This window comes from Paramisgurnus dabryanus, chromosome 2 (genome assembly GCF_030506205.2).
Source record: "Paramisgurnus dabryanus chromosome 2, PD_genome_1.1, whole genome shotgun sequence".
Classification (NCBI taxonomy): domain Eukaryota; kingdom Metazoa; phylum Chordata; class Actinopteri; order Cypriniformes; family Cobitidae; genus Paramisgurnus; species Paramisgurnus dabryanus.
In genome coordinates this window covers 45,519,611-45,544,113 of record NC_133338.1, presented here as the reverse complement: position 1 = coordinate 45,544,113, position 24,503 = coordinate 45,519,611, and the positions used below count along the sequence as shown (strand labels likewise).

The window sequence follows — 24,503 nt, the reverse complement described above, 5'->3', positions numbered from 1 at the left end:
GGACTACCATTATTCAACAAAGACAAGATAAAAATGGTTTTTCATTCTCTGTCCCCTTTAAATACACTAAAACCCTTTCCACAAAGACATTGCAGAAAATACACAGACAATGCGTCTGGATTTGTCCTGGATCATTAGATTTTTGGTTCTTTAACTGTCAATCATTTTCCAGAATCTGTGTGTGCATTCACACACATGCCGTAAAAACACGTGACGTGTTTGAAGTCCTGCACTTATAGTTTTTTTTCCCCGCAGCATCTAAAGTTTGCTTAGTATCTGTGATTTCTCTGTTGAGAAACCACGCGCATGCATTTTTGTTTATAAGATAAACAAAAGCACGTGCCGCGCTAGTAGTAGCATATGCTGGTGAATGATCTCAGCTTTATAGTGGATATTTGATGAGCTCCCTGATCCCTGCTTCAGTCCAGATTGTAGACAATTCTTATTGTGAATGTTAACGTGCACTTAAAACCCCCGTTTTAAAGAGCTGAAAGATATTTGTCGTTGGAATGATAAATGTGCAGTTTTGTTTATTATAAGCTCATATGAGCGTGTGATGCATTTTTTTATTATGCTGCTGAATGATCTCAACTTCAATGTGGATAGTGACTGATCTCTGCTTCAGTCCAGATTACATAGACTTAAATTTATGTTAAAGGGATAGTTCACCAAAATTTTTTAATTCTGTCATCATTGAATCACTCTCATGTTGTTACAAACCTGTGTGAATTCTTTGTTGTAATGAACACGATTTACCGTATTTTCCGGACTAGACTATAAGTCGCTCATTCAAAAATGCGTCATTAAGACGAAAAAAATATATAAGTCGCAGTGGACACAAAATCCAAGCCAAAGAACAGACATTTAATCTGAAAAGGCAAGTTATTCAACTAAACAATAGCACACAGAATAGCAGGATGAATAGGTGTATGTACGTTAAAGTAATATTATCAGTTATTTACACAATAAACTATAGCATAGAGAACATACCTGGAATACTGAATAGGCTAAATTAAACGAACAGCCAATGAGCATGAAGTTCACAGGCTGAATCCATTGAATTACATAAATACAGGAGCAGAATATGGCAGACTCTCGCGGCTGTAGACGGTAATGTTGTATCTTGCCTCAGAAATTTCAAAATTAATTCATACTGACTTACAAGGCGCACCTGACTATAAGACGCAGCACCAGCCAAACTATGAAAAAAACGACCTATAGTCCGGAAAATACGGTAAGATATTTTGTAGGAATGTTTGTAACAAAAGCACCATTCACTTCCATAACAGGATTAAAGAATACTGTGGAAGTGAATGGGGCTCATGAATGGTTTGGTTATAAACATTCCTCCAAATATCTTGCAACGTGTTTATCCGAACAAAGAAATGTATACAGGTTTGTAACAACATGAGAGGGAGTAAATGATGACAGATTTGTTTTATTTGGGTCAACTATCCCTTTAATCTGCATGTTTTAAAGAGCTGAACCATAACTTCTTGTTGTGATGACACCTGCATCCGCACTTGCGGCACGCCCCTTACAGCATTGTTTCTGTCTTTGTTCACACACAACCTTTCAGTAAATGTTATTATGGCAATTTTACCGACCTCCTTTACTGGAGCGATCCCAAAACATTTACGGGACGTGGTTGTGTTCTGCCAATTTTATGGACATTTTCTGGGATCAAAGTGCTGTGTAAATAGCACCAAAGTAAAATTAACAAGTACTTCAATTTAAATTGAATTAACTTAAACTAAACGCTGGGAAGAGAAACTGATATTACAAATTATTTCAAGCTCAATCAATTAGAAGTTTTGTGCTTTGAACACTTGCATTTTTGAAGAGCTGGAAATTCAAGTTCATTCACTCGGGTAATGCATACTGCTTTTTTAAAGCAACCCATTTTCTTAAATTTCTTAATGAAATGCAACTAATCTTAGTTTACACATTATTTTAGTGCAATTTTAGCTATATTTAAACAGGTACTGGTGAAAGCATTCAAGAAATAAACAAGAAAATGTGTATACTGCTGAATTAACTGGGAGGTGTCTCTACACAGTGTGTGCATAAGGGGCTAGGAAACAATGACAGTCATCCTAAATAGATGCACTAACTATTCCATCACTGTGCAGCCAAGAATTCATTGCGTCCTAGGAAACAAAAACAATATTTAAACTGCAGCTCTGTTGTTTTAAGATGCAGTGGAATTTAGAAAACATTTAGTATGTTTTGAACAATGAAAGGTATAGCATACAACAAAGAAATTAATATCAGCTTTTGCAGTCTGAACATTCAGGAAATCTCCACTCTCAGGTGGGGGATCCAGGGGTTTTGTAAATCTCCATTATGCATGTTAACTACTATGAGCCCGGTGTGAATGTGGACAGGAGATATTGGGTAATGTTTGTGCGAGGGGCTTATCACATCCAAACAGCAGCACAGGAACCTTCGTGTTATAGCTAAAAAGTGATGGGTGTCTGTGTGTGGGGGTGGCACAGGATTGGCACACAACTAAAATACAAACGCAGATGCAAATCACAGCTTTAGTTAGAACGTCCAATTAAATCATCAAATGGGTAGAGCATTCCTTCTTTAAGTTAGTGTAAGATTGGGTCTTATGAACCGTCTGCGACAAGGTATACAAATTTTAGCCATACATATCCAATTCTCTGGCATTGCTTCATCCTCAAGTCATTAAACTTTTTGTATCAAGTTTTTTTCATGAAATGTGCAAAATATTTTGAGTGTTTGGGTGCAACTGTCATGGCCACACCTAAGTGAACTGTACGTGCCACTTCCCATTCATTATAGAAATGATCCCTGCAAAGTATATGATGCAAAAGTCATGTTGGTTGAACTATTCTTTTAAAATGGGTAATTTAAAAAACTACGTTTTAAAAACTTTTGATATTCATAGGTCTAAGTTTAGACAAATAAAACTAAAACATATTCTTTTGGAGTTTCTATATAAAAACATACACACTGTTTTAATGCATTCATTTTAAAGAGCCTTCTAGTCATTAAGACATTAACCCCCATTCCTTACCGAAGTTTTGATTTATTCCATCTTATCCCAAAACAGGATGTGAGAATTTGCTTCCTTCCTTCCTTCATTCCCCATTGTCTCTCACATAGTCCATACACAGAGAAAGACCAAGGAAATATGGTCAGTTTTGAAGTTCTGCATTTGAGTAAACTGTTAGCATTCTGACCCAGCCTAAAGGGCCACGTTTACAGGAAACATAAAAAAGTTTGAACATGACAAGATAAATATTTTTTTTTTTATTTATATCAAATTCAGCTGGCCAATAAATGCAAGTCGGTTATTTGTGATTTAATGCGGCGGGCCTGGGCAGTCTCATAGTAAACACTGAAATATGAAATTCTGCGGAGTTATTTTTAACCCAATCCAGGTTAAATATTGGACACATGCTGGGTTATTATATAAACCTATGCTGGGTTTATTGTTTTAATTCATGGTTGGGTTAACAACAACAACCCAGCATAGGTTTATTTATAACCCAACATGTGTTTGTTCTGTCTTAATTTACCAGTGTAAGATTTCTGAGAATGAAATTCATGAGAATCGTTTCATCCATGACTGTACTTCCAAAGACACAAGGGGATGAAGCATAAATCACTGCCAAATTTCCATCAAGCGAACAATTAAAGTGAGAGTTTAATTAAAAGGATTTCCTTAATCAAATGTGTTATTGGTATGTTAATGTCTGAAATGATATCACATTCACAGGTGTTACCTTCTGGAGTTGTTTTTAAAGGAAACAGCCCTCCCTACCTTTCATAAACTTCCTTTCCACCTATTTAACAAAGGTGTTTTCATAATGCCTCGAAACGTGTCGTCTTGTGTTGCCAAATTTTTGTCAAAGAACTTAATCGGGTGGTCTCAAGGAAACACCTTATGGGCACTGCGCTGCCAAGTCCTCACTTCCCATTTGGCTTTTATATTTGGATTAATCTTTACTGCCTCCAGGGATGTGGGACAAACACTTTCTAGGGGTTTTAGTATAGACCATCAGCCAAATTTAATCAGAAGCAAATGCATAATCAATCACATTGAATTATTTTCCTGGACATTCACATTTATGCATTTTGCAGACGCTGACTTGCAGTGCATTTAAGCTATAAATTTTTTTGTCATTGTGTGCATTTTCGGAAAACAACCCCACAACATTTTGCGTTGATAATGCAATTGTAAAAACCTTAAATGAGATTTGTAGAGACATTTGAGAATTTGCGATTTACTGTACAGTGTAAAAAGTGAAAGGTTGGATCAACTAAAAAAACTACCTTAAAGGCGGGGTGCATGATTTTTGAAAAACACTTTGGAAATGGCAGTCGGGTCAAGTACCAAAACACACCTGTAGCCAATCAGCAGTAAGGGGTGTGTCTACTAACTAACATCACTGCCTGGGTTGCGTATGTGTGGGGTGTGTCTATCAAAAGAAGGTCCAGATTCTATTGGGGTAGGGACGTGTTTGTTAAGGTGATTTCAAATGTCAACATAGGCTTTCAGAGATCATGCACCCCACCTTTAATATATTTTAAATATATTTTAACCAATTTTTAAGTTCATCCAACTTTTTACAGTGCAAGTCAATGCAAGCACATGTTTAGAAAGAAGCTTGACAAGGCTAAATTTCATGCACATTTTTATTGAACAGTAATATAAAATACCTTTTCATAGTTGCGAGTGCATGCGTCATCTGCCAACAGTTTGGAAGTTAAATTATAAAAGCAAGGCTTCATTTTGTGTAGTGAATTACTTGGGCACTTAAGCAGTTGTTAAAAAAACATCGATGGAGTTTGTTTTCGTAAAGTATTTAGCAATAACAAACTGATATACAAAGCAGAATTAATAATAATAATATGCAAATTTCACTTTTTTTGTCTGTGGCACCTTTACAAAAAAAGAAAAATTCTAAATCTTGTATGACACTAACAGCTATCATGCATTTTGAGTTTGACATTAGAGAACCACAAACTTATTTCACATGAACACCTACACATGCTATATCAGACTACTGGTGTACATACAAGCGATTTTGAAACCATGATTCCTCATCATCCAATATTAATAGTAGATGCTTTGATTACAAAACAAGTTAAAGGCCTGAAGCTTTTCCAAGTGTTATAGCTAAGAATGACGGTACATTTCCAGGATTTGTCCACTAAGCACACTACAGGTAAAAACAGGCCTCGGCAGCCAAGGTAATTCAACATCCTTAGTTAAATCTTATAAAACATGCATAGGCAGATGCTTTCCATTAATCGCTTTTTCTCTCTCGTTCTCATTCATATTTTTTTTTTTTACAGAATATAGGTGCTTTATATATATTTTTGTTCGCAATATTCGAAAAGAAAAAACACGGAATTTCCAGCAAGCCACGATAAATCTAGCCCCACCCCATCCCGAATAAAACAAAAGACATATATATATATGCAAATGATAAATGTAAATTCCAGTTCTGAACTCCGAGAAATTCCATATTCATCAAGCTAGCTTGCAATTATACAGAAAGTAGGATCCGAGCACACACACCAAAGAAACCTGAGGTATAAGCATAATCTGTACAAAACCATAAAACGTTCCATTTTTGGCATTATAACAATGTTGCAACATTCTTTTAAGACTGCCTAATTTACTCTAGAGCTAGTTTATAAGAGTAGCAAAAAGGTATCAATAAATAGTCCTTACTTAGTTTGTACACCCTTTTTATGTTAAAAACTTTTTTTTAACGTTCTGTCTATTTTAGTGCTGTATTTTTGTAAACGTACAATAGTTAGTAAGAAGTAACACACACGAAAAGAGAAAAACAAAACAAAAAATCTTATATCCAGTAAGTAAAGGCCTTTCACATAACATCTCTCGGTTGCCTGCCGTAATTCCCTATGCCAAAACCAAGTTCCCCCCAAAACGTTCCAAAAAATAAAAAATAAAATAAAGAGTGAACCGATGAGAACTTTTCATGGTTTCTACAAGCGAAAATAAAATAAACATAAAATTTAAAGGCATATCCAAAGACTAGTGAGTGTCACTCTGAATTATGTTTGAAATGCTGCTCTCCCCGTCCCTTGCTTCTCTCCTTTATCCTGTTCTTCACCCTTTTCTCCCTTCCTCTAACTCACACTCTAACACTCCAAATCCGTCCTTTCCCTCCATCAGCAATGGCATGGAAAAAGAGAGGGAGAGGTTTAATCGCCACGGCGACTGTGCTGGGCCGATGCGGAATCACTGGATGTTGCCGCTTCCGCTGCTGGCCTTGCCCTCCGTGCCGTTGGTCTCGGACGACAGTGCTTTATTGAGGGAGTTTAGGCTGGCGTCGCAGGGCAGGGTGTCTCGACGGGGCGGCATTCGCTCGTTGATGCGGTCCAGGCCTTTAGCCTCCTCGAAACTGCTGATCTTGTGCTGGGGCGAGAAGCCTTTGATTGCTGGGGTAGGAGGAAAGAAAGATGATGTAATAAGCCGCTATTCAACAAATACACACTGCTTGAAGTTCACATGATTCTTCTGTAAAGCTTGACTGTAACTACATTTGATACACCACTTGAGCCCAGATCAGCGTACCAAGCCAATACATCACAAATCTCAAAAAACGGCTCTTAAAAGTAAAGGTGCTTCACGATGCCATAGAAGAACCAAATGGGTCTTCTATGGCTTCGCCTTTTAAGCATCTTTATTTTTAAGAGTTTATAAATATAAATGCAGCATTTCCTAAACAGAACTTTAAGCAATGTATTTTGTTGGAACACAAAATATCCACATTGATCACTGTTTTTGGGTTTACTGGGGCGGTGCTGGGCTGTCTCAGTTCTGGAGGGCCTTGGAATGAAGCCGAATCACTTGCTTATCAGTCAATATGACAGTAGGATATCCTTCGAAAACCTGAACATTCTCCGGCTATCTAGAACAGAGCTTCCCACCACGCTCGAAAACAAACGTACAAACCAAGAAGGTGTGTGGGGGGTGGTAGGGGCAAAATGAATATGTGGAAATGCTTGAAATACGCAAAATAAGACTAAATATGTAAACGATTATCACATGAAAGATTTGGCAAATACTAACAGGAAACTTGGTGCTAAGCTAACCACATGTAATGCCTGTTTAAAACATGCAGCAAACTATAGGAAATACAATGATCGAATTTGTTTGGTGAGAAGATAAATGTTCTGGCTACTGTATGGCTGCCATTTGGTCTCTGTATTTGGATTGCTGCATAGCACAGGGCAGACACAGGTTATTAGCATTGTTACAAAGAGACATACAAAAACACAAAGACACAAAGAATAACCACAAGGAAATGTAAACCATTTGAAGAAGGAAACAGATAGGAGCATTGACACCTCTTTCTCTACGAGAAATGTTCCAGAAGAACAACCACATAAAACATATATGCTGTAAATAGCAGTTAGAACCCTGCTATTTGATGAGTAGCTGGCATTGTTCTTGCAAAAGTTTTTTACCAAATGTATGAGCACTTTGAGTCTAAGAATAATGCTTCTTATGGTTAAAGTGTGCAAGAACAGAAGACAACTACATCAGAACATTGTTTTAAAGGGGCCCTGGCGACAGCACAATTTTGCAGAAGAGTAAGCACTTCATTTAATTTAATGTGTTTTTGAATATGCCGAAACACCAGCCTGATCTCGCGGGAATTTGCGCACATTTTATGAGTGGCTAATTCGTTTTCTAATTCATACAAATTAAATCATACAAAAATGTATTACAACAAAAACCCACATCTAGCTCCAACGTCACACACTGTAAAAACTGAAAACTGTTTTACTTAAAAACTAAAGACTTAAATTGGTAAAACCTAAAAAAAAATATTTTATAAACTTAGTTTTATCACTTTAAGTAAAAAATTGAAGGGAAAAAACGTTTAAAAATTACTTCAATTAGTAAAACCTAAAAAAATTATTTTATAAACTAAATTTTTCTCACTTTGAGGGAAAATTTAGGGGGTAAAAACTTTAAAAAATGACTTCAATTGGTAACACCTAAAAAAATAAAGTTTTATAAACTTAAATTTTCTCACTTTAAGTAAAATATTTAAGGAGAAAAAACTTTAAAAATGACTTCAATTGGTAACACCTAAATCAATAAAGTTTTATAAACTTACATTTTCTCACTTTAAGTAAAAAATTGAAGGGGAAAAAAACATTTTAAAATGACTTCAATTGGTAACACCTAAAAAATAAAGTTTTATAAACCTAAATTTTCTCACTAAGTAAAAAATTGAAGGGGATTTTTTTTTTGACTTCAATTGGTAAAACATAAAAAATAAAGTTTTACAAACTTAATTTTTCTCACTTTAAGTAAAAAATTGAAGGGGAAAAAACATTTAAAAATGACTTCAATTGGTAACACCTAAAAAATAAAGTTTTATAAACTTACATTTTCTCACTTCAAGTAAAAAATTTGAGAGGAAAAACTTTTAAAAATTACTTAAATTGGTAACACCTAAAAAAATAAGTTTAATAAAATTACATTTTCTTACTTTAAGTGAAAAAATTTAAGCTGAAAAATCTTTTAAAAACTACTTAAATTGGTAACACCTAAAAAATAAAGTTTTATAAACATATTTTTCTCACTTTAAGTGAAAAATTAAAGGGAAAAAAACTTTAAAAAATGACTTCAATTGGTTACACCTTAAAAAAAGTTTTATAAACTTAAATTTTCTCACTTTAAGTGAAGAATTTAAGGGGATTTTTTTATTACTTAAATTGGTAACACCTAAAAAAATTTAGTTTAATAAACTTACATTTTCTCACTTTAAGTGAAAAATTGAAGGGAAAAAAACAAAAATGACTTCAATTGGTAACACCCAAAAAATAAAGTTTTATAAACTTAAATGTTCTAATTTTAAGTAAAAAATTGAAGGGGAAAAAACTTTAAAAACTACTTAAATTGGTAACACCTTAAAAAAAAGTTTTATAAACTTAAATTTTCTCACTTTAAGTGAAAAATTGAAGGGAAAAAAACTTAAAAAAATGACTTCAATTGGTAACACCTTAAAAATAAAGTTTTATAAACTTAAATTTTCTCACTTTAAGTGAAGAATTTAAGGGGATTTTTTTAATTACTTAAATTGGTAACACCTAAAAAAATTTAGTTTAAAAAACTTACATTTTCTCACTTTAAGTGAAAAATTGAAGGGGAAAAACTTTTAAAAATGACTTTAATTGGTAACACCTAAAAAATAAAGTTTTATAAACTTACATTTTCTCACTTTAAGTAAAAAATTGAAGGGGAAAAAACTTAAAAATTACTTCAATTAAAACGTATGAACATTGTCGTAAGAATTAATGCGAATTAGCCACCTTGTAAAATACGTGCAAATTGCCATTAGATTGTGTTGAAAATACTGTTCATGTCAAATACAAGTATTCACAACTACAGTAAAACTGTGTTGGCACAAAATAAACTTTGTTTAAATTCACACAAAAATTTCCTGTTGGCATGAAACACCGAAATATGACTGGTTTTAAACAGATACATTATGTTATCAAAAGACAAATACATTGACTGTGTGTCATCCACAACAACTTCAAACAAACTGCATTTCTTCCCCTTTAAAACAATCATGGACTTTTTGTGTTTTTTCTCAAGTTTTCCCATTTCTGCTCGACACACTAAAAGCACAGTTTATTTGCCCAAACACCCAACACACTACACAAGCTACATTGACATGGATGAACCCAGTGTGACCCTTTATCTGTTGCACAGAAGGAGAGGAAGGGGCTGTTGACCTATTTACCTTTATCTGCCTCTATAGCCTCAATAGTAGCTGAAGAGAAGAAGAGGGGGTTGCAAAATGGATGAGAGAGGTGAGCAGAACAAGTTACATTGGTCCAAGTCACATGAAAAATAAGCCCAATTGTCAATAAAAATACACAAGGCCTACTATGGGGCCAAAACAGAGGGATAGAGAAAGAATGATGGGGGATTTGTCGAGCGGTTTTAGACGAAGTAGTGTAACACATAAAAAAGAGTGGAGAAAATCTGGGGTTTGACTATGAGCAAAGAGTGTGGTGCACATAAAAAGCTTAAGGTGTTAAGTTATAAAACACACAAATTTTTTACTAAAAACAAACAGTTAAAGGGATAGTTCACCCAAAAAAGAAAATTACCCTACGAGAAATCCCCATTTTAGATTTCCATTTCCTGACTGGTGTTTTGTTTTGCTCTCTGTGTTTTCACGTTTGTGACTTTACTGCTACATCATATGCAGGAAAGGCACTCTCTCGTGAATGTGCATCAGTCATTACATTGTAAAAAAACGTTTACTTTTTTTAAGTTGAATTAACAAAAAATTAAGGCAAGCAGGTAACTTAGAGTTTTTAAGTTGAACCAAAATTTTTTTAAGTGCAATTTTTTTTAAAATATAGATTTTTTTTTTACGAAATCACATTGAATGCCCTCAGAAGGCCTCTATTAACCCAACGGAGCCATGTGGATTACTTCTGTGAAGGATGGATGGATTTTTTGGTGTAAATATCAGATACTCATATACATCAAGAATGCCTTGAGGGTGAGTAAATCATAGGGTAATTTTCATTTTTGGGTGAACTATCCCTTTAAAGCAATATATATAACATGAGTTAACCTAGTTAACATAAATTGCAACATCAAAGCAAGAAGAAGTGACCCAAAAGCTGGGCTAAAGAGTGAATATGAGTTTAACAGGGTTTACAAAACAATCCTTACAACATTTTATTGTTGTACTAACAATGGATTGCCTTAAAGTTGTCAGAAAAAAGATCATCACAATTTTTCCATTGTGTGATTGTTTACAAACTTACCCCAATCCATACCCAACTTACCATGTCCATAAAGTTTACATAAACATATGAATCAGAATAAAACTAATAATCTAACAACAAAACTAGGGCTGTCAAATGATACAAATATTTGACTACTGATAATCCCATCATTTTTTGTAGTTAATGTCTTAACGCATTCTGTACTTTTTTCAAATGATAAAACAAAAAATATTTAACTATCAGATATACATGCACATCCATATAATATCACCGTGTCTATTATACCAATTTTGTGAACTACTTATAAGTACGATTAAACTTGCTTAGTGATTTAAAGCTTTTATAACAAAGAGAGCAAATGATTTTTTTATGGTTTTGATTCATAATTTAACTATAAATGCGTGATCTGCTATAGTGAGACACTACTGAGTTTAAAGGGATAATTCACCCAAAAATGAAAATTCTGTCATTATTTACTCAACCTTATCTTGTTACAAACCTGTATTTATTTAATTTTGGGTGAACTATCACTTTAATCTCTGACTGGTTTCAATCAGCTACGATCGAATCAGTTTTTAGAAATAAAACTGCTATGATGTAGGGCTGGGCGATATTAAGCAAAATTCATTTCTCGGTAATTTGAGGATGAATGCCCATATATGATAAATATCTCAATATCTTCTACAATGTGGAATAAATGTTTATATGCAAGCCAACAAACAAAAACTAAATAATACATTTCATGCCATTGATAAACCTTTGGCGGGGAAGAAACAAAAGGCACTCGGGCGAAGGAAAAATGCCGGCTGTTGCTTATTCTCACATGACAGCATCAAGCTTTTGTCATGCTAACACATTGACCCCAGCGAATCTTATGAAAAACTTTCCATTATTTTACTCAAAGTCAATGAAAATTGAGCAGGACCAAAACATTTTACAGCTGAAAAAAGTTCAGCAATGACGTCCCAAGGATGACAGCAGCAATGACAGTGTTCTTAATGACAAATTAAGTGTTTTGATTGATGCCATTAATGTTTATTTTTTTAATAAGTGTATACCACTAGTCAACTAAATGAATATATTATGGCAAATATGAATGGACATTTATATATATATAGCATTTTGAAAAAGAAAAACTTGTCATGGATTTATTCATTTTGCGAAAAATAATCAGTTTTTATAATAAATCTTTGAAAATCAAATTATGGATTTTAATTTTTTATGTTTTTATAACCTAAAGATGCTATGTGAAAGTTTGTAACAGAAAATAGTAGTTTTCATCTTGTCACTTTCTTGGTGTAGAAAACACATTTTTACCGAAATTAGTCAAAATGGATTTATTGCATTTTAGAACCAAACTCTTCATATACTGTTGCATAACACGCAAGCTTTTGGTCGGACCTCTGTGTAAATTTCTAGTAGAGCTTCTGTTGTCTCATCCTGTATCCCACTGGGAAAAAATACAAATATACTCTCAATATACCGCCCAGCCCTAATGATGTGTAACTTATCAAATGTGCCGTATTTCAGGAATTGCATGCGTTAACACTTTAACCTTCGACAGCCCTAGTAAAAACTATCAGACTATCCCGTCAAGAGTACACAACAGCCACACACACACACACATTAAAGCTAAAAGCTAAAGACATTAGCAGTGGTGAAGGGCCCAGCATTAGAGCAGAAGCACACTAATGTCCATGGAAAAACACAAGGGCTGGACATTGCTGTGACTCTACTAATGCTGTAGCAGAAGATCTCCTGATATCTCTCTTCCTCTGGCATGTTCAGCCACATACATAATTCCTGTTCCATGTCAAATTGATGTAACCCATACACTGGAAAACTTATGACAATGACTACAAGCAAAACCTCATTTTTAAATGTAAATCAGTGAACATGCCAGCGAGACGAGAGTAAGTTTGATTTCTGCCTTGGTTTGTGAACGACAAGCCGAGGATCAATTCATCAATTATCTTCTTTTATTGAGAGCTTGTCAGGATTTAGTGTAAAGGGGCATGATGTTACTGATGTAAGATAAGACTGAATGATCACTTCACAATGTGCTAAAATGACTTTTTTATCCATGCCCCTTTAATTTGTAGTGATGGTAAAAAACGGCATCTTAACATTGTGTTTTAGAAACATTGTTCCTGTTTTTGTATTCAAATTCAATATGTCCAGCATCACAATACTGCCATTATATATATATATATATTTTTTAAATAAGGAGCTTAAAGTCCCCATGAAACCAAACTCTAGCAGAAGACTGTACTGTCCCAGATAGACCCAAAACTTCCGTCAATCATCTTATATGCAGGAACGCCAATTTTTGTTTTGTGAGAATATTCAAGTAGCATGGTTTAGTAAAATCCTTAAGCTATTAAAAGAGAATGAGCCTTACTGTATATCCTAACATCCTCTTTTGACAAAACTATGTAAACGAATGAAAATTGCATTGGTAAAATAAATTCATGGGGTCTGTAAGAGCATCCTGTAATACTTATGCAACGACCAATAAATGTAAACACCCCTTTTTGTCAAAACAGCTCAATTGTCTTCTTGTCAGAACCAAAACACGATTATAAATCTGGACACAGTGAATATGGGTTGATAATACACAGAAACAAGTTCCAACTTTTACAAAAGCATTTGTGTGGCTCCTTCGAAGAAAGCGAAACTATGTTTAAAAACAGATGATCTGAAATATACTTGCACAACAGATTATACCTGCGGTTTCTAGGGAGACAGAAGAGTGAAGAAGAGACAAAATTTGATAAAGATTGGAAAGAGAGAGATAGAGAGAGAGAGAGATAAAAGCCAAAAGTAAGGGAGCAAAGAGGAAAGAATATTTTCATAAGTTTCATAATACAACCACTAGGGGGAGCAGAGTGCATACACATTACGATAGCATCTGTAATATAAATGTGCTAAGCTAAAATAGATTTGAATTGTGAACAATGACATGAAGTAAAGTGCATCTTTTTTTTTATTCTAGGTTAATAGTGTTAAATCAACATCAGTAAAATGTCTTGATATGGACAGAACGTTTTAAGTAAAATGAGTGATGTACACAACTCAAATCCAAGCATATGTGTCTTACCATTCTGGAGTTTTTCCTTCCCTCCGGAGAGAACTCCGCTGGGCAGCATGCCGGTTGGAGTGAGTCCCTTCAGCGTCAAAACACTCTCACTCTCCTCTCTATAACAAAACTTTACAATTATACACCATTCAATCGCTCTAAGTATTAAATAAACACGCGTACACTTATACAGGCATCTTACCGAAGAACTGAGAAAACTCTTGCCATCTTTCCAATGGCACGGATCTTGTTCCGGATAACTTCTTTGCGTGCGGAGGCCGTGGCACCTGTGCAAAACACATGCACATACATGACAGTCAGTGTAACATCACAGCAGTCGGATCGAATCGTGGCTAATGAGTAATTTATTTTTTTTAAATGTCAGTTCATCCAAACATCACACCGATCATTAACCGTATTAACATTCCAACTAAAATGGCCAGTAAGACAAACAACTAAGTCAGCTAAACACTTGTGTAATTACCCACACTGTTGACTGTAGGGGAATCTCAGTTATACAGAATTTGCAGTCTCAGCACTTTAAATGCGGATCAATACGGACATTTCTCAGAGTGGTCCCTCATCACTGAAATGCATGCTAAGCATTCAGTTGGCCTGCTATTAATCTACGTACATAGTCATGGATATGGCGGGGTTAATCATAGTGTCATGCTATACAAAAGTTTGTGATTGTGGGAAACAATAATTTAAGCAAGTGCCTTGCATTTGAACACCTAGAGATTTGGAAAGCAATGCAATGATTTATTGAACACTATCTTGATATGAGATTTTGACCAGATGTTAGATTTGTTAAAGTCTTGGTGATACACTGTCTCTAAAAAGTATTTGAAACTGTATGAATGTTATTGCATTACATAACAAAATATCACATATTTACTTTGTGATATTTACTTAAGTCTTTTTTAATGGCTCGCATGAAAATTAAACTACATTAAATGCCACTTTGTGTTATGTAATGCAATGACATTTCAATATTTGAAGTGTGGTTTAAATGCATTTACACCACAGAGCTGTTAAATGCTTTATTCTGATTAGTTGCGAAATGTTCCATGGGTGTGCATTATTTTTTCGATAAACGCACACCTAACCTGTAAAATCTCTTTAACTCCTTCACCGCCAGTGTTTTAAAAAAAAGTTGCCAGCCAGCGCCAGCGTTTTTCATGATTTTCACCAAAGTTTAATGCCTTCCAGAAAATGCCTTTAAATATATAAACATACAATATACCAAATGAAAGAACAGACCCTCTGCTTTCAAACAAAAAAAAAAAACGTTTCATCCTACCTTTAGTGGTTCTTTTGTAATCAGCTTTTGAATATGGGTAGGTTTTTGCAAAAAACACCATATTTTGAGCAAAAAGCAGAGATAATTCCATTTTTGTGACGGACTTTTCATAGAGATCCCATTCAGAGCGATCTTTAAAACAGACACGGACATGCAGCAGCTTGCCATAGGGCAATACTTCCGGGTTTTAAAAGTTGCGGAAGGGTGGATAATAGCGGTATTGCGGAAAGACGGAAAATCTCGTCATTGGCGGAGAAGCGTTTTCTCTTAATTGATGAGATATCTCGTCAATGGCGGGGAAAGAGTTAAAATAGGCACCCTAGCAATGTTTTTGGTAACCGTGGTATAAGCGGAATAATCGACTCCGGTCTTTTGAATTATTTGAAAATAATGGACACCGGCGGTGTAACGGCACGACACAAGGTGCATTATTTTCTTATAATACAACGGCCCGTCATTAATTATTCCTTACTAAATATTGTGTGGGCTTTACTTTTTTTATACAGACAGAAAAATTTGGAAAAGATGTGAGCGAAAATGTGAGGTGAACTGATTTCAGAAACACAGAACACCACCATAACAATTTTTTTGCCGTCTTTAAGTTCTTCTTAAAAACTCTTTTCAAAATCTGTGGGGTACTACACACAAAATATGTACCCCATTTGTCACTGGGGCAGTGCCTAGGTCCTAATACGTTCCATTAGGTAAAGATATAATGTATACATTTTATACCAATATGTACTTTTAAAGTATATTAATATGCATCTTTGACGTTACAACCTCTTTTGGTGCAAAGCTGTAGTTTTTGAAAGGGTACCACCTCGGTGACAGCTGGGGTACATTTTTCACCATTATCTTTCTGACATTGTATGTTCACCTATAATATCAATGTTAGCATTTTGTCTGCACTAAGTCAAGTACTATTCACACAAAGTGCATTTTCAGACAGTGTAAGCAATTCACACTACAAAAAACCCATCAAAACAACCTTAATATCAATAATTCATCAAGTGCTAATGGTCTAGGAGCATATCACATTCAAATTAGTATCGACATATAAGTAGGTGGATTAGTGCATCTTTGTTGTTAGCCGAGTCAACCCGCTGGGAACAGGTACAAGCAAGAGGGATGACTGCACAGTGCACACTGCATTAAATTGTGGGAGGCTGTACCTTTCTTGGGACCATATATTAGCTGTCCGTCTTAAGAACAACCCCGGAAGAAACAGAAAAAGAACAGAAGAATGATCAGTAGATGGCTAAAGAATGAGAGAAAACAGGGAAGAGAGAGAGAGAGAGAGAGAGAGAGAGAGAGAGAGAGAGAGAGAGAGAGAGAGAGAGAGTGGCAAAAACACAACCAATAATTAAAGAAAAGAGGAAATGTCACACAGAACTCTGAAATAAGATAAAGAGATGGATTAGATGCAAAAGAAGAAATCTTTGAGAGACAGACGTGTAAGAGAATGACTGAGAAAATGAAGCGTGAGAAATTATGAGAAATAAAGAAAATAGGGGAAAGTAAAAAAATATTATAATTAACAATGAATATTAAACTGTCTGAGATAGAGAGATAAGGGAGATGTGTATAGAGAGAGAGAGAGAGAGAGAGAGAGAGAGATAGATTGCGAGCATGATGATATATTAGTGTTTATGAGTATGAGCCCAACCTAAGCTCAGCTCTGTTTATCAGATTTCTACATTGTTTTCTACGTTGACTGTATGACAGACGGTACAAACCTAAAATAAAATCATACAATTTTCTGAAAAGAAGAAATGAATGATGTTAGCCAGTGCAAAACTCGACAACATGATGTTAGGCTGTGTTGTGTGTTTTCCAGAACATTGTTACGTGTTTCCTGAAGTATTATAAGTGTTTTTGAATAGACTGCTATGTGGTTGCTATGTAGTTGCTTACCAGGTCACAAGAGTCCAAGCACAAAACTCCTTAGCAACTGCAACCACTCATAAAAATAAAGTTTTGCTATATTTACGTTATAAACTTTACTTAATATGATTATTGGCATAACCGGAAAAATTACTTGCATTCGCTTCGCTTATAATGTTGATTCATAGCAGCAGCAAATTCTGCTGCTTATGCTATCTGTATTATGTTAAGCCATCTATTTTTTTTCCTGCTTCTATTAATGTAAAGCTGCTTCGAAACAAGTACTAATTGTGAAAAGCGCTATATAAAAAATGTATTGTTGGCTATTTCTACAAATAAAACTTAAAGCCCCTCTAACCTAGTAAATGCACTTTTAAATGTGTTTCTATTAGAAAATTAGTCGCCAGTGTGTGTGTAGAAACATCATGTTTTCTATTCTTTTTTGTGTAATCTCCTTTAAACGGCAACAGTCACACAACAGGGTGTTGGGGATCCCCTATCAATGTGATGTCACATTGATTATGCCTCAACCATAACCACTCACAGACTCCGCCTTAAGAGCTTGTAGTTCTACCGTCTGCCAGAGACATGTTTTGATGTAGTCCAAAGCACATGTGTAAGCACTTTACCCCCTACTTTGCATACAGGGAGGGGAACAAAAGCTTTCTTTGCATTTAAAGGGACACTGTACTTTTTTTGAAAATATGCTAATTTTCCAGCTCCCCTAGAGTTAAACATTTGATTTTTACCGTTTTGGAATCCATTCAGCTGATCTCCGGGTCTGGCGGTACCATTTTTAGCATAGCTTAGCATAATCCATTGAATCTGTTTAGACCATTAGCATCACGCTAAAAATTAAACCAAAGAGTTTCGATATTTTAACATGGCTGCAGCAGGTGTAGTGATATTAAGCACTGCTATAAAATAGTCGCTTTGGTTTCTTTCAATAGCAGGGGACTATTTTCAGGCGCTGCGTAATATCATTGCACCTGCTGCAGCCGTGTTACGGCAGCAAAGTCCTTGATTTTTACTCCAGAATGAGAGTATAGTTCCTAGCCATATCGGCCTAGAAAATCGCAACTTTAAATTTTCCGTTGGTCTTAGTACATGATGTAACTACAGTTGAGTCAAGTTTTAAATAGGAAAAATATTTAAACTCTTAGCGCGACGGTGTGGTCTAATCAGATTCAATGGATTATGCTAAAAGTGGCTTTCATTGCAGCCACAAATGGCCATGTTCAACATCATATTATGAAAGATCTGTTGTGTATTTTGAACTGAAACTTTACAGACACATTCTGGGGATACCAGAGCCTATTTTAATATTGCTGAAAACACCTAGGTTAGTGGCCCTTTAATAAGACTTAAGACTGGTTTTGTGGTCCAGGGTCACATATGGGGCCCTATCTTGCACCCAGCGCAATTGACTTTGTCAGTGACGCATGTATCTTTCGTATTTTGCACCGGCGCACAGCGGGTTTTTCCATCCACAGACGCACGTCGGCAAACTAGGGAATGAATTTGCGCTCCCTGGGCAGTTCAGCGCAAAAAAGGAGGCGTGTTCCGGCGCAAACCATCCCTGGTTTGCTATTTTGCAGTTTCAAAAAACAATTGCGCCACTGACCAGAAAAAAAACTAGTCTAAAGTCAGTGGTGCGTTGCGCGTTGTTCATAGTGTGGCTGTATTACGTTTATTTTATGTAAATAATTATTAAAATGTTTTCATAAGAAACCTTAATGTATGTGAACTTGATTTGTAAGTGTACTTTGGGGTTGGACTGCTTGCGTTTCTTGGCTTTCAGTGGTGAGGGTGGACGCAGCGATCTGTGTAGAGGCAGATCCACCTTCCATTACACGGCGTGGTCGATTTATGCTGGCAAGCTTGGGATTCCCCCATCTCCTGACATCACTGTAGCGCTTGCGGCGCAACGTCCTGGGGATGCCAGCTGATGAGACAATTGCGGCTATTTCCTCTCACGCCAGTTTAACCTACGCTGATTTGGGCGGGTTTCTCCCATCCCCATTCAAAACAACTTCTCTGTCTTTGACTGCTCTTACAAGAACGTGGGTCTCCTCGGCTGTGAACCGCTCCTGGCGTGAGCCTGGTAAACCGTCATAATAATAGCAACCCGCCATGGAACTTGCGCACTTGCGTTTAAAGGGAATGTTAGATAGCGTTCTGATTGGTTTATTTGACGTTATGCCCAAACCACACCTATGAGTAATGAACCTACTTCAGACCAACCCCTTATTGATTTGCGCCTGGCGCAAGAGTTATTTCTCCCGCCTAGAAAATAGCAACAGCGCCCAAGATCCGCCCACAAAGTCACTTGCGCTTTGCGCTTGCGTTTCAGATCGTTAAAATAGGGCCCATAATGCTTTGTTTCTAGATATGTTTCAGGTTACTCCCTTAATCTAAGTATTTCTCTGCTGTTTAAAGATTCACTGTAAACCTAATCACTTTGCAATTACTTCTTCCTAAAAATCCCAATAAGATGATAATGCACATGAGACATATTACTCGCTGAAGTAAAAAAAAAAAAATATATGGCAGAAATAATAATGCATGACAACAAACATAATAAGACTCTATGCAAGTTCTTTGCTCTGCATGTTTGTTTTTGCCATTTTACATATGATTATTGCAATATACACTACACTAGTGATATCACCACAATGTGTTCCTGTTATTACCTGGTATCTACAACTGTATCTGGCTTACAGCCTAAAATAAAACCTGTTGGGAATGGAAAGGCGGTCCATATGGTCAGACTCCATATGGCAAGTGATATCATTTCCGGTTGATGTTTATGTGTGTGTCTACCACACCGCCCAACATTGTGCTGCTTTGTACAATCTAGCAGATTGGGTTGAAAGCGTTCCTTTAACTGAAGATCATCAGATTGCGCCCCCTTGTGATCCAAACAGGCACTTGACCTGCAAGACATCAATGGCTAAAGAGAAACTAGATGTTGTGTGTGTTTGGGCCTTCTTACCATCTATCTCTTCATCAGTGGTCAGCTCATCATTGGAGCAGATGCTCAAAACATTTACCAGCATCTCAGTGACTAGACGGAAAACAGACAGTTTGTTAGTTGCATTTATTGAGGATTTAAAAGGAGAATTAAGTATAACTATTAGCATAAAATATGCATATTACTTATACTTGCATGCATGCATGCATGCGTCCATACATACAAATATAACATAAATAATTGAATTTCAGACTTTGATAGTAAATAACAAAGAGCATTGTGTTGCTACTGTAGCAATGATGCACAATCTTAAACATTTCTTAATTTTAATGATCTTATATCCAGATTTTAATTATATCAGATCAGATTTTTTATATGACCACAGACCTAAGCAAGAATTTAAAATAGTGATTAAATGTCTTGTTTTTCAGCGTGTAATGCTAATAAACCCACATCTATTATCCCAACTTGTGGATTCAGATTAAAATAATGGTGAAGAAATAAATGGTTCACCTTTCTCTCCAACAAATGGCAAAGACCAAGTGAAGACGTCCATGAAGTTGGGGAGCCAGTAGGGATGAGGAGAGCAGTTAAACTGCCGAATGTTCATGACATTATTCTCATATTTCAGCACAGCAGCTATAAAAGGTAGGAAAGAGAGATAGGGAGAGAGAGAAAGAGAGAGAGAAGTTGGTGTAAAAGATACAGCTGGATTCTGTCAGTTTACATCAGATCTCAACACAGTCTCAGATGTACATGCACGCACACACACACACCCTGAAGCATCTGTTAAAATTGTCAGTATCCCTAAAATCAGTCCATCAGCCCAATTTAGAGACCGTCATGTGAAAACTACTTCCTACAGCTGTTCGACATGTATCCAAATGTCTTTCAATGCTTCAATGATCTGATCCAAGTCACAGATTAATGTCTACATATGGCTTTAATGGATGTGGGCAACAATAGCGGGTGATAGAAAGGTAAACATAGTTTTGTCCAATGACAACATTTAATTTGCTTGAGCACTAAATAGGTTTTATATACTATTGAAATTAATTCATTTTTTAAGATATTTAGTGTTGTAGTCTTCATCCCAGTGTGACCCTGGTGACCCCTGTGCGCGTGCCCCAGATCAGCCGAAAGATAACACCGGGGATCGCAGCGTGTGGAGGGGGACTTTCCCACCCCATCATCTTAGTAGCGTTTGAGAATAGCAGGTCGTCAAACACGGAGCCCAAGGCTAGCGGGCATCAATCATATGTCAAATACCAGACGTAACAGACCTGAAGATATGATGGACATAAACACGCCTTAAATGTCACTTAGGTCTACTAACTATATGTCTCGGTGGCTTATGTCTAATCTGAAATTACATCATCTTGTTAATTAGATAAAATATTATCTTTCCGCAGTCTATAATTAGGTGGTGGTCGACGCCATAAATGCCGACCTTAAAGTCCACCCACAGAAACAGTGTGACGTTCTGCCTGACAGAGAGAGAAAGCAAAGGGTGTATTGTTTGAAAATGAAGTTACAGTATGAGAAATCTAATTAACAATGTTTCTATAGGTTTACTGAACAAAGAGATAAAGAAACTATTTAAAAAGTTATGTGAAATGGCATGTGCAGTCCTATACACTACCACTAGGTGTCCCTTGAGTATACAAACAAATATAAATCATTGATATGAATAAAAACTGTATATTCTCATCACAGGCACATCTTGTGTATGAGAAACAGTCACATTATGTAATTTATAACGTACAACAATCATTGGTCAAGGACTGCCCACGTGGCCATCTCTGACATGTAAAACAACCAATAACTGTTTTTATTTCAGTGCCATGCCTAGGGGTGTGAAAACAAAGTCAATGTCCCTGTCTCCGGAAATCCTGTCGAATTCAATTAATCACATCACTACTTTAAAACTGATGTAGTGTTTCCTATTTTGTGTGCATTATGCATTAGATGTTTAACCAATGGTCTGTGAGTGTGAAGTCTGAGGCTGAGACTAACCATGTGCCCGAAATCGCATACTGTGACATACTGAATTAGATGAATTACTTACTAATCGGCCCAGGGCCGGCCCGAGGCATAAGCGAACCAAGCGGCTGCTTAGGGCCCCGCTGGCCACCAGGGGGCCCCCGCCCCAATCGTTTTTTTTATTTTTATTTTTTATACAATTAAATAACTTAAACAGGTAATATAAATGGATGAATGAATGAATACGAATTTATAAATGAATAATTAAAGACAAGAAAATTTTGATTTGCAGACAACTATGTGTCTGCAGTGCTAGCGTTTTAGTCAGGCGCAACATAGACACCTGCGCCACCTGCGTGCAAGTGCACAACGTCGTCACTCACTGTAAACAATGATGAGCCATTTGACATGTCAAAAAAAAGGATATATCCCTCTGGGGCCGAAAAGAGAACAAAGAAAAGGAACGAGGATGAGAAAAAAGAGCAAGATAAAGGTATGTTTGCATGATTATATACAGTATGTTTAATTTGTGTTAGTGGTGTGACAGATCGACGTTAATCCGTGACCGTGATTGACCCACGGTTCGGCTCGCATGCGCTTAAATAGTGAAAGTTTATCATTTGCACGTGTTTCAAAGGCTTGCAAAAGTTAACATTTCAAGTGATTTTAAACATTTTATTCCGCAAAAAGGCGCTAAAGTGAGCAGTATTCTGCAAGCCCATGCGGTTTAAATTGTCCAGCCCAGCTCCCTTCAGAGATCAGAACACTAACACTTGATGTTTAAACTTTAGAGAGAGTTACGCTATTTTGTGTCATACTGTAGTCCATTAACATATATTTGAGGAATAGAGCACTGAAAAGAACATAACGTTTTTATGCTCCGCTGTCTGTATTTCCGTCTGTGTGAGCGCGCCGCGTATAAGTGCACTTAGTAGGGCACACATAAAATCTTTCTGTTCTTGACAGGGCACATACAAACAAAATGATCTCCACAGTACTCTTTTCCAATAAAAACAGTTGTTTATGTCTTTAGACGGTTTATGTATAGATTAGGCAGAAACCAGGTCCGTGCTTCTCTTAAAGAGACAGTAACCTTAATTAACCTACTTAAGTCTGTGTCATTAATGTTAATCAAACCTTCCAAGACAAAGAGAAAATCACTTCTGTAGCTCTAAAAAAGAATAATTATATTTAATTCATACAATAAAGTGTTATGATTCATTTGATTTGATTTCTGTTCCTAATGCTAATTTTAGCCCTTACTTAATGTGCAACTTTGTTCTTTTTATAAATGTTTGTAAGTAATTTCTTCATTTTTTATTAGTTTTTCCAACCCCTTATTCTGCTGATCCGAAAAATGATCAGATCTGTGCCTCAAAAACCATAATGTGATCCGAACCGTGAGTTTTGTAATATATCACACCCCTAGCTAGCATTGCTGTATGTGTTGAAGTGAACGTTCCAACATCGGTAACGTTCCAGCTTCATAGGCAAAGCACATGCGCTCTCTGTCTAAGATCTTTGGTAAGAGATGGTATTGGACTTTATGAGAATATATATCAATACCATGTTGGGTAGGGAGATTTCTGTGATGAAAATGGACTTCAATCTTATTTATATGGTGGGTAGTGATGTAACAGTGCTATCCTATATTTATTTATTTATTGCTTGTTGTGTAAGTAATGAAAAATAAGCAAAATAAACTCATTCTGCTCGATCAACTATGCACTTATCCAATGCTATTTTTTTTCAGGAACACTGTTGAAGTACTTTGGAGCACAACCAACTCCACCCGCCCCTGATGTTTCATCAAGTGTCAGTGTCTCCACAGCTGATGATGCAGCAGATGAGGTTTTTCTTGTTGGCCAATGTTAACATTCCATAGCCTGTTAATATGACATGACACATTGAAGAATAAAGTATTTTATTTAAGTATAGATTTTTTTCATTATTTAAATTATTATTCATTTATAATGTAACATTAGAGCGTGACATTTGTGTCCGCGTGGTGGGAGGGGGGCCCCCAAACACATTCTGCTTAGGGCCCCCAAGAGGCTCAGGCCGGCACTGAATCGGCCGTTAAAACAGTGCGCTCTATACAGTATGAATATGGGTACCATGAATGAAATTCAGATGTTTTACAATTATTCTAATAATTGTAATTTTATAAAATTTTATAGCGCTTTTAACAATTGTTTAATAGTTCCAAAGCAGCTTTACATTAATAAAAACTAGAGAAAACTAAAAAATCATAAGATGCATAATCTTACTCACTCTCATGTTCTTACAAACCTGAATAAATGTCTTTGTTCTGATGAACACGAACAAAAATATTTTGAGGAATGTTTTAACCAAACCGTTTATGAGCCCTATTCACTTCCCATAGTATTCTTTCACTCTTACTATGCAAGTGAATGGGGGCTCACGATCAGATCAGTTTCAGACATGGGTCATGAAATCACAAGCCAAGTTTATAGTGAATATATGTTAACCAG

At 36.0% G+C, this 24,503-nt stretch overlaps 1 protein-coding gene across 4 annotated transcripts in view; it reads right to left on the bottom strand.

The window, feature by feature from the left end:
- Positions 1-4,653: 4,653 nt before the first annotated feature.
- The window catches only part of LOC135778587 (protein phosphatase 3 catalytic subunit alpha), a 98,738-nt gene continuing 78,888 nt past the window's right edge, over positions 4,654-24,503 (bottom strand). Inside the window, exons 9-15 of one of the 4 annotated variants that reach the window (XM_065288976.2) lie at positions 20,539-20,664; positions 20,047-20,118; positions 16,340-16,369; positions 14,067-14,151; positions 13,886-13,983; positions 9,780-9,809; positions 4,654-6,450 (exon numbers count right to left, since the gene is read on the bottom strand). In XM_065288976.2, coding sequence (XP_065145048.1) covers positions 6,251-6,450; positions 9,780-9,809; positions 13,886-13,983; positions 14,067-14,151; positions 16,340-16,369; positions 20,047-20,118; positions 20,539-20,664 — 641 coding nt within the window. In that variant the 3' untranslated portion in view covers positions 4,654-6,250. The remainder of the gene's footprint in view (positions 6,451-9,779; positions 9,810-13,885; positions 13,984-14,066; positions 14,152-16,339; positions 16,370-20,046; positions 20,119-20,538; positions 20,665-24,503) is intronic. The other 3 variants (XM_065288978.2, XM_065288977.2, XM_065288979.2) reach the window with 3 other exon arrangements.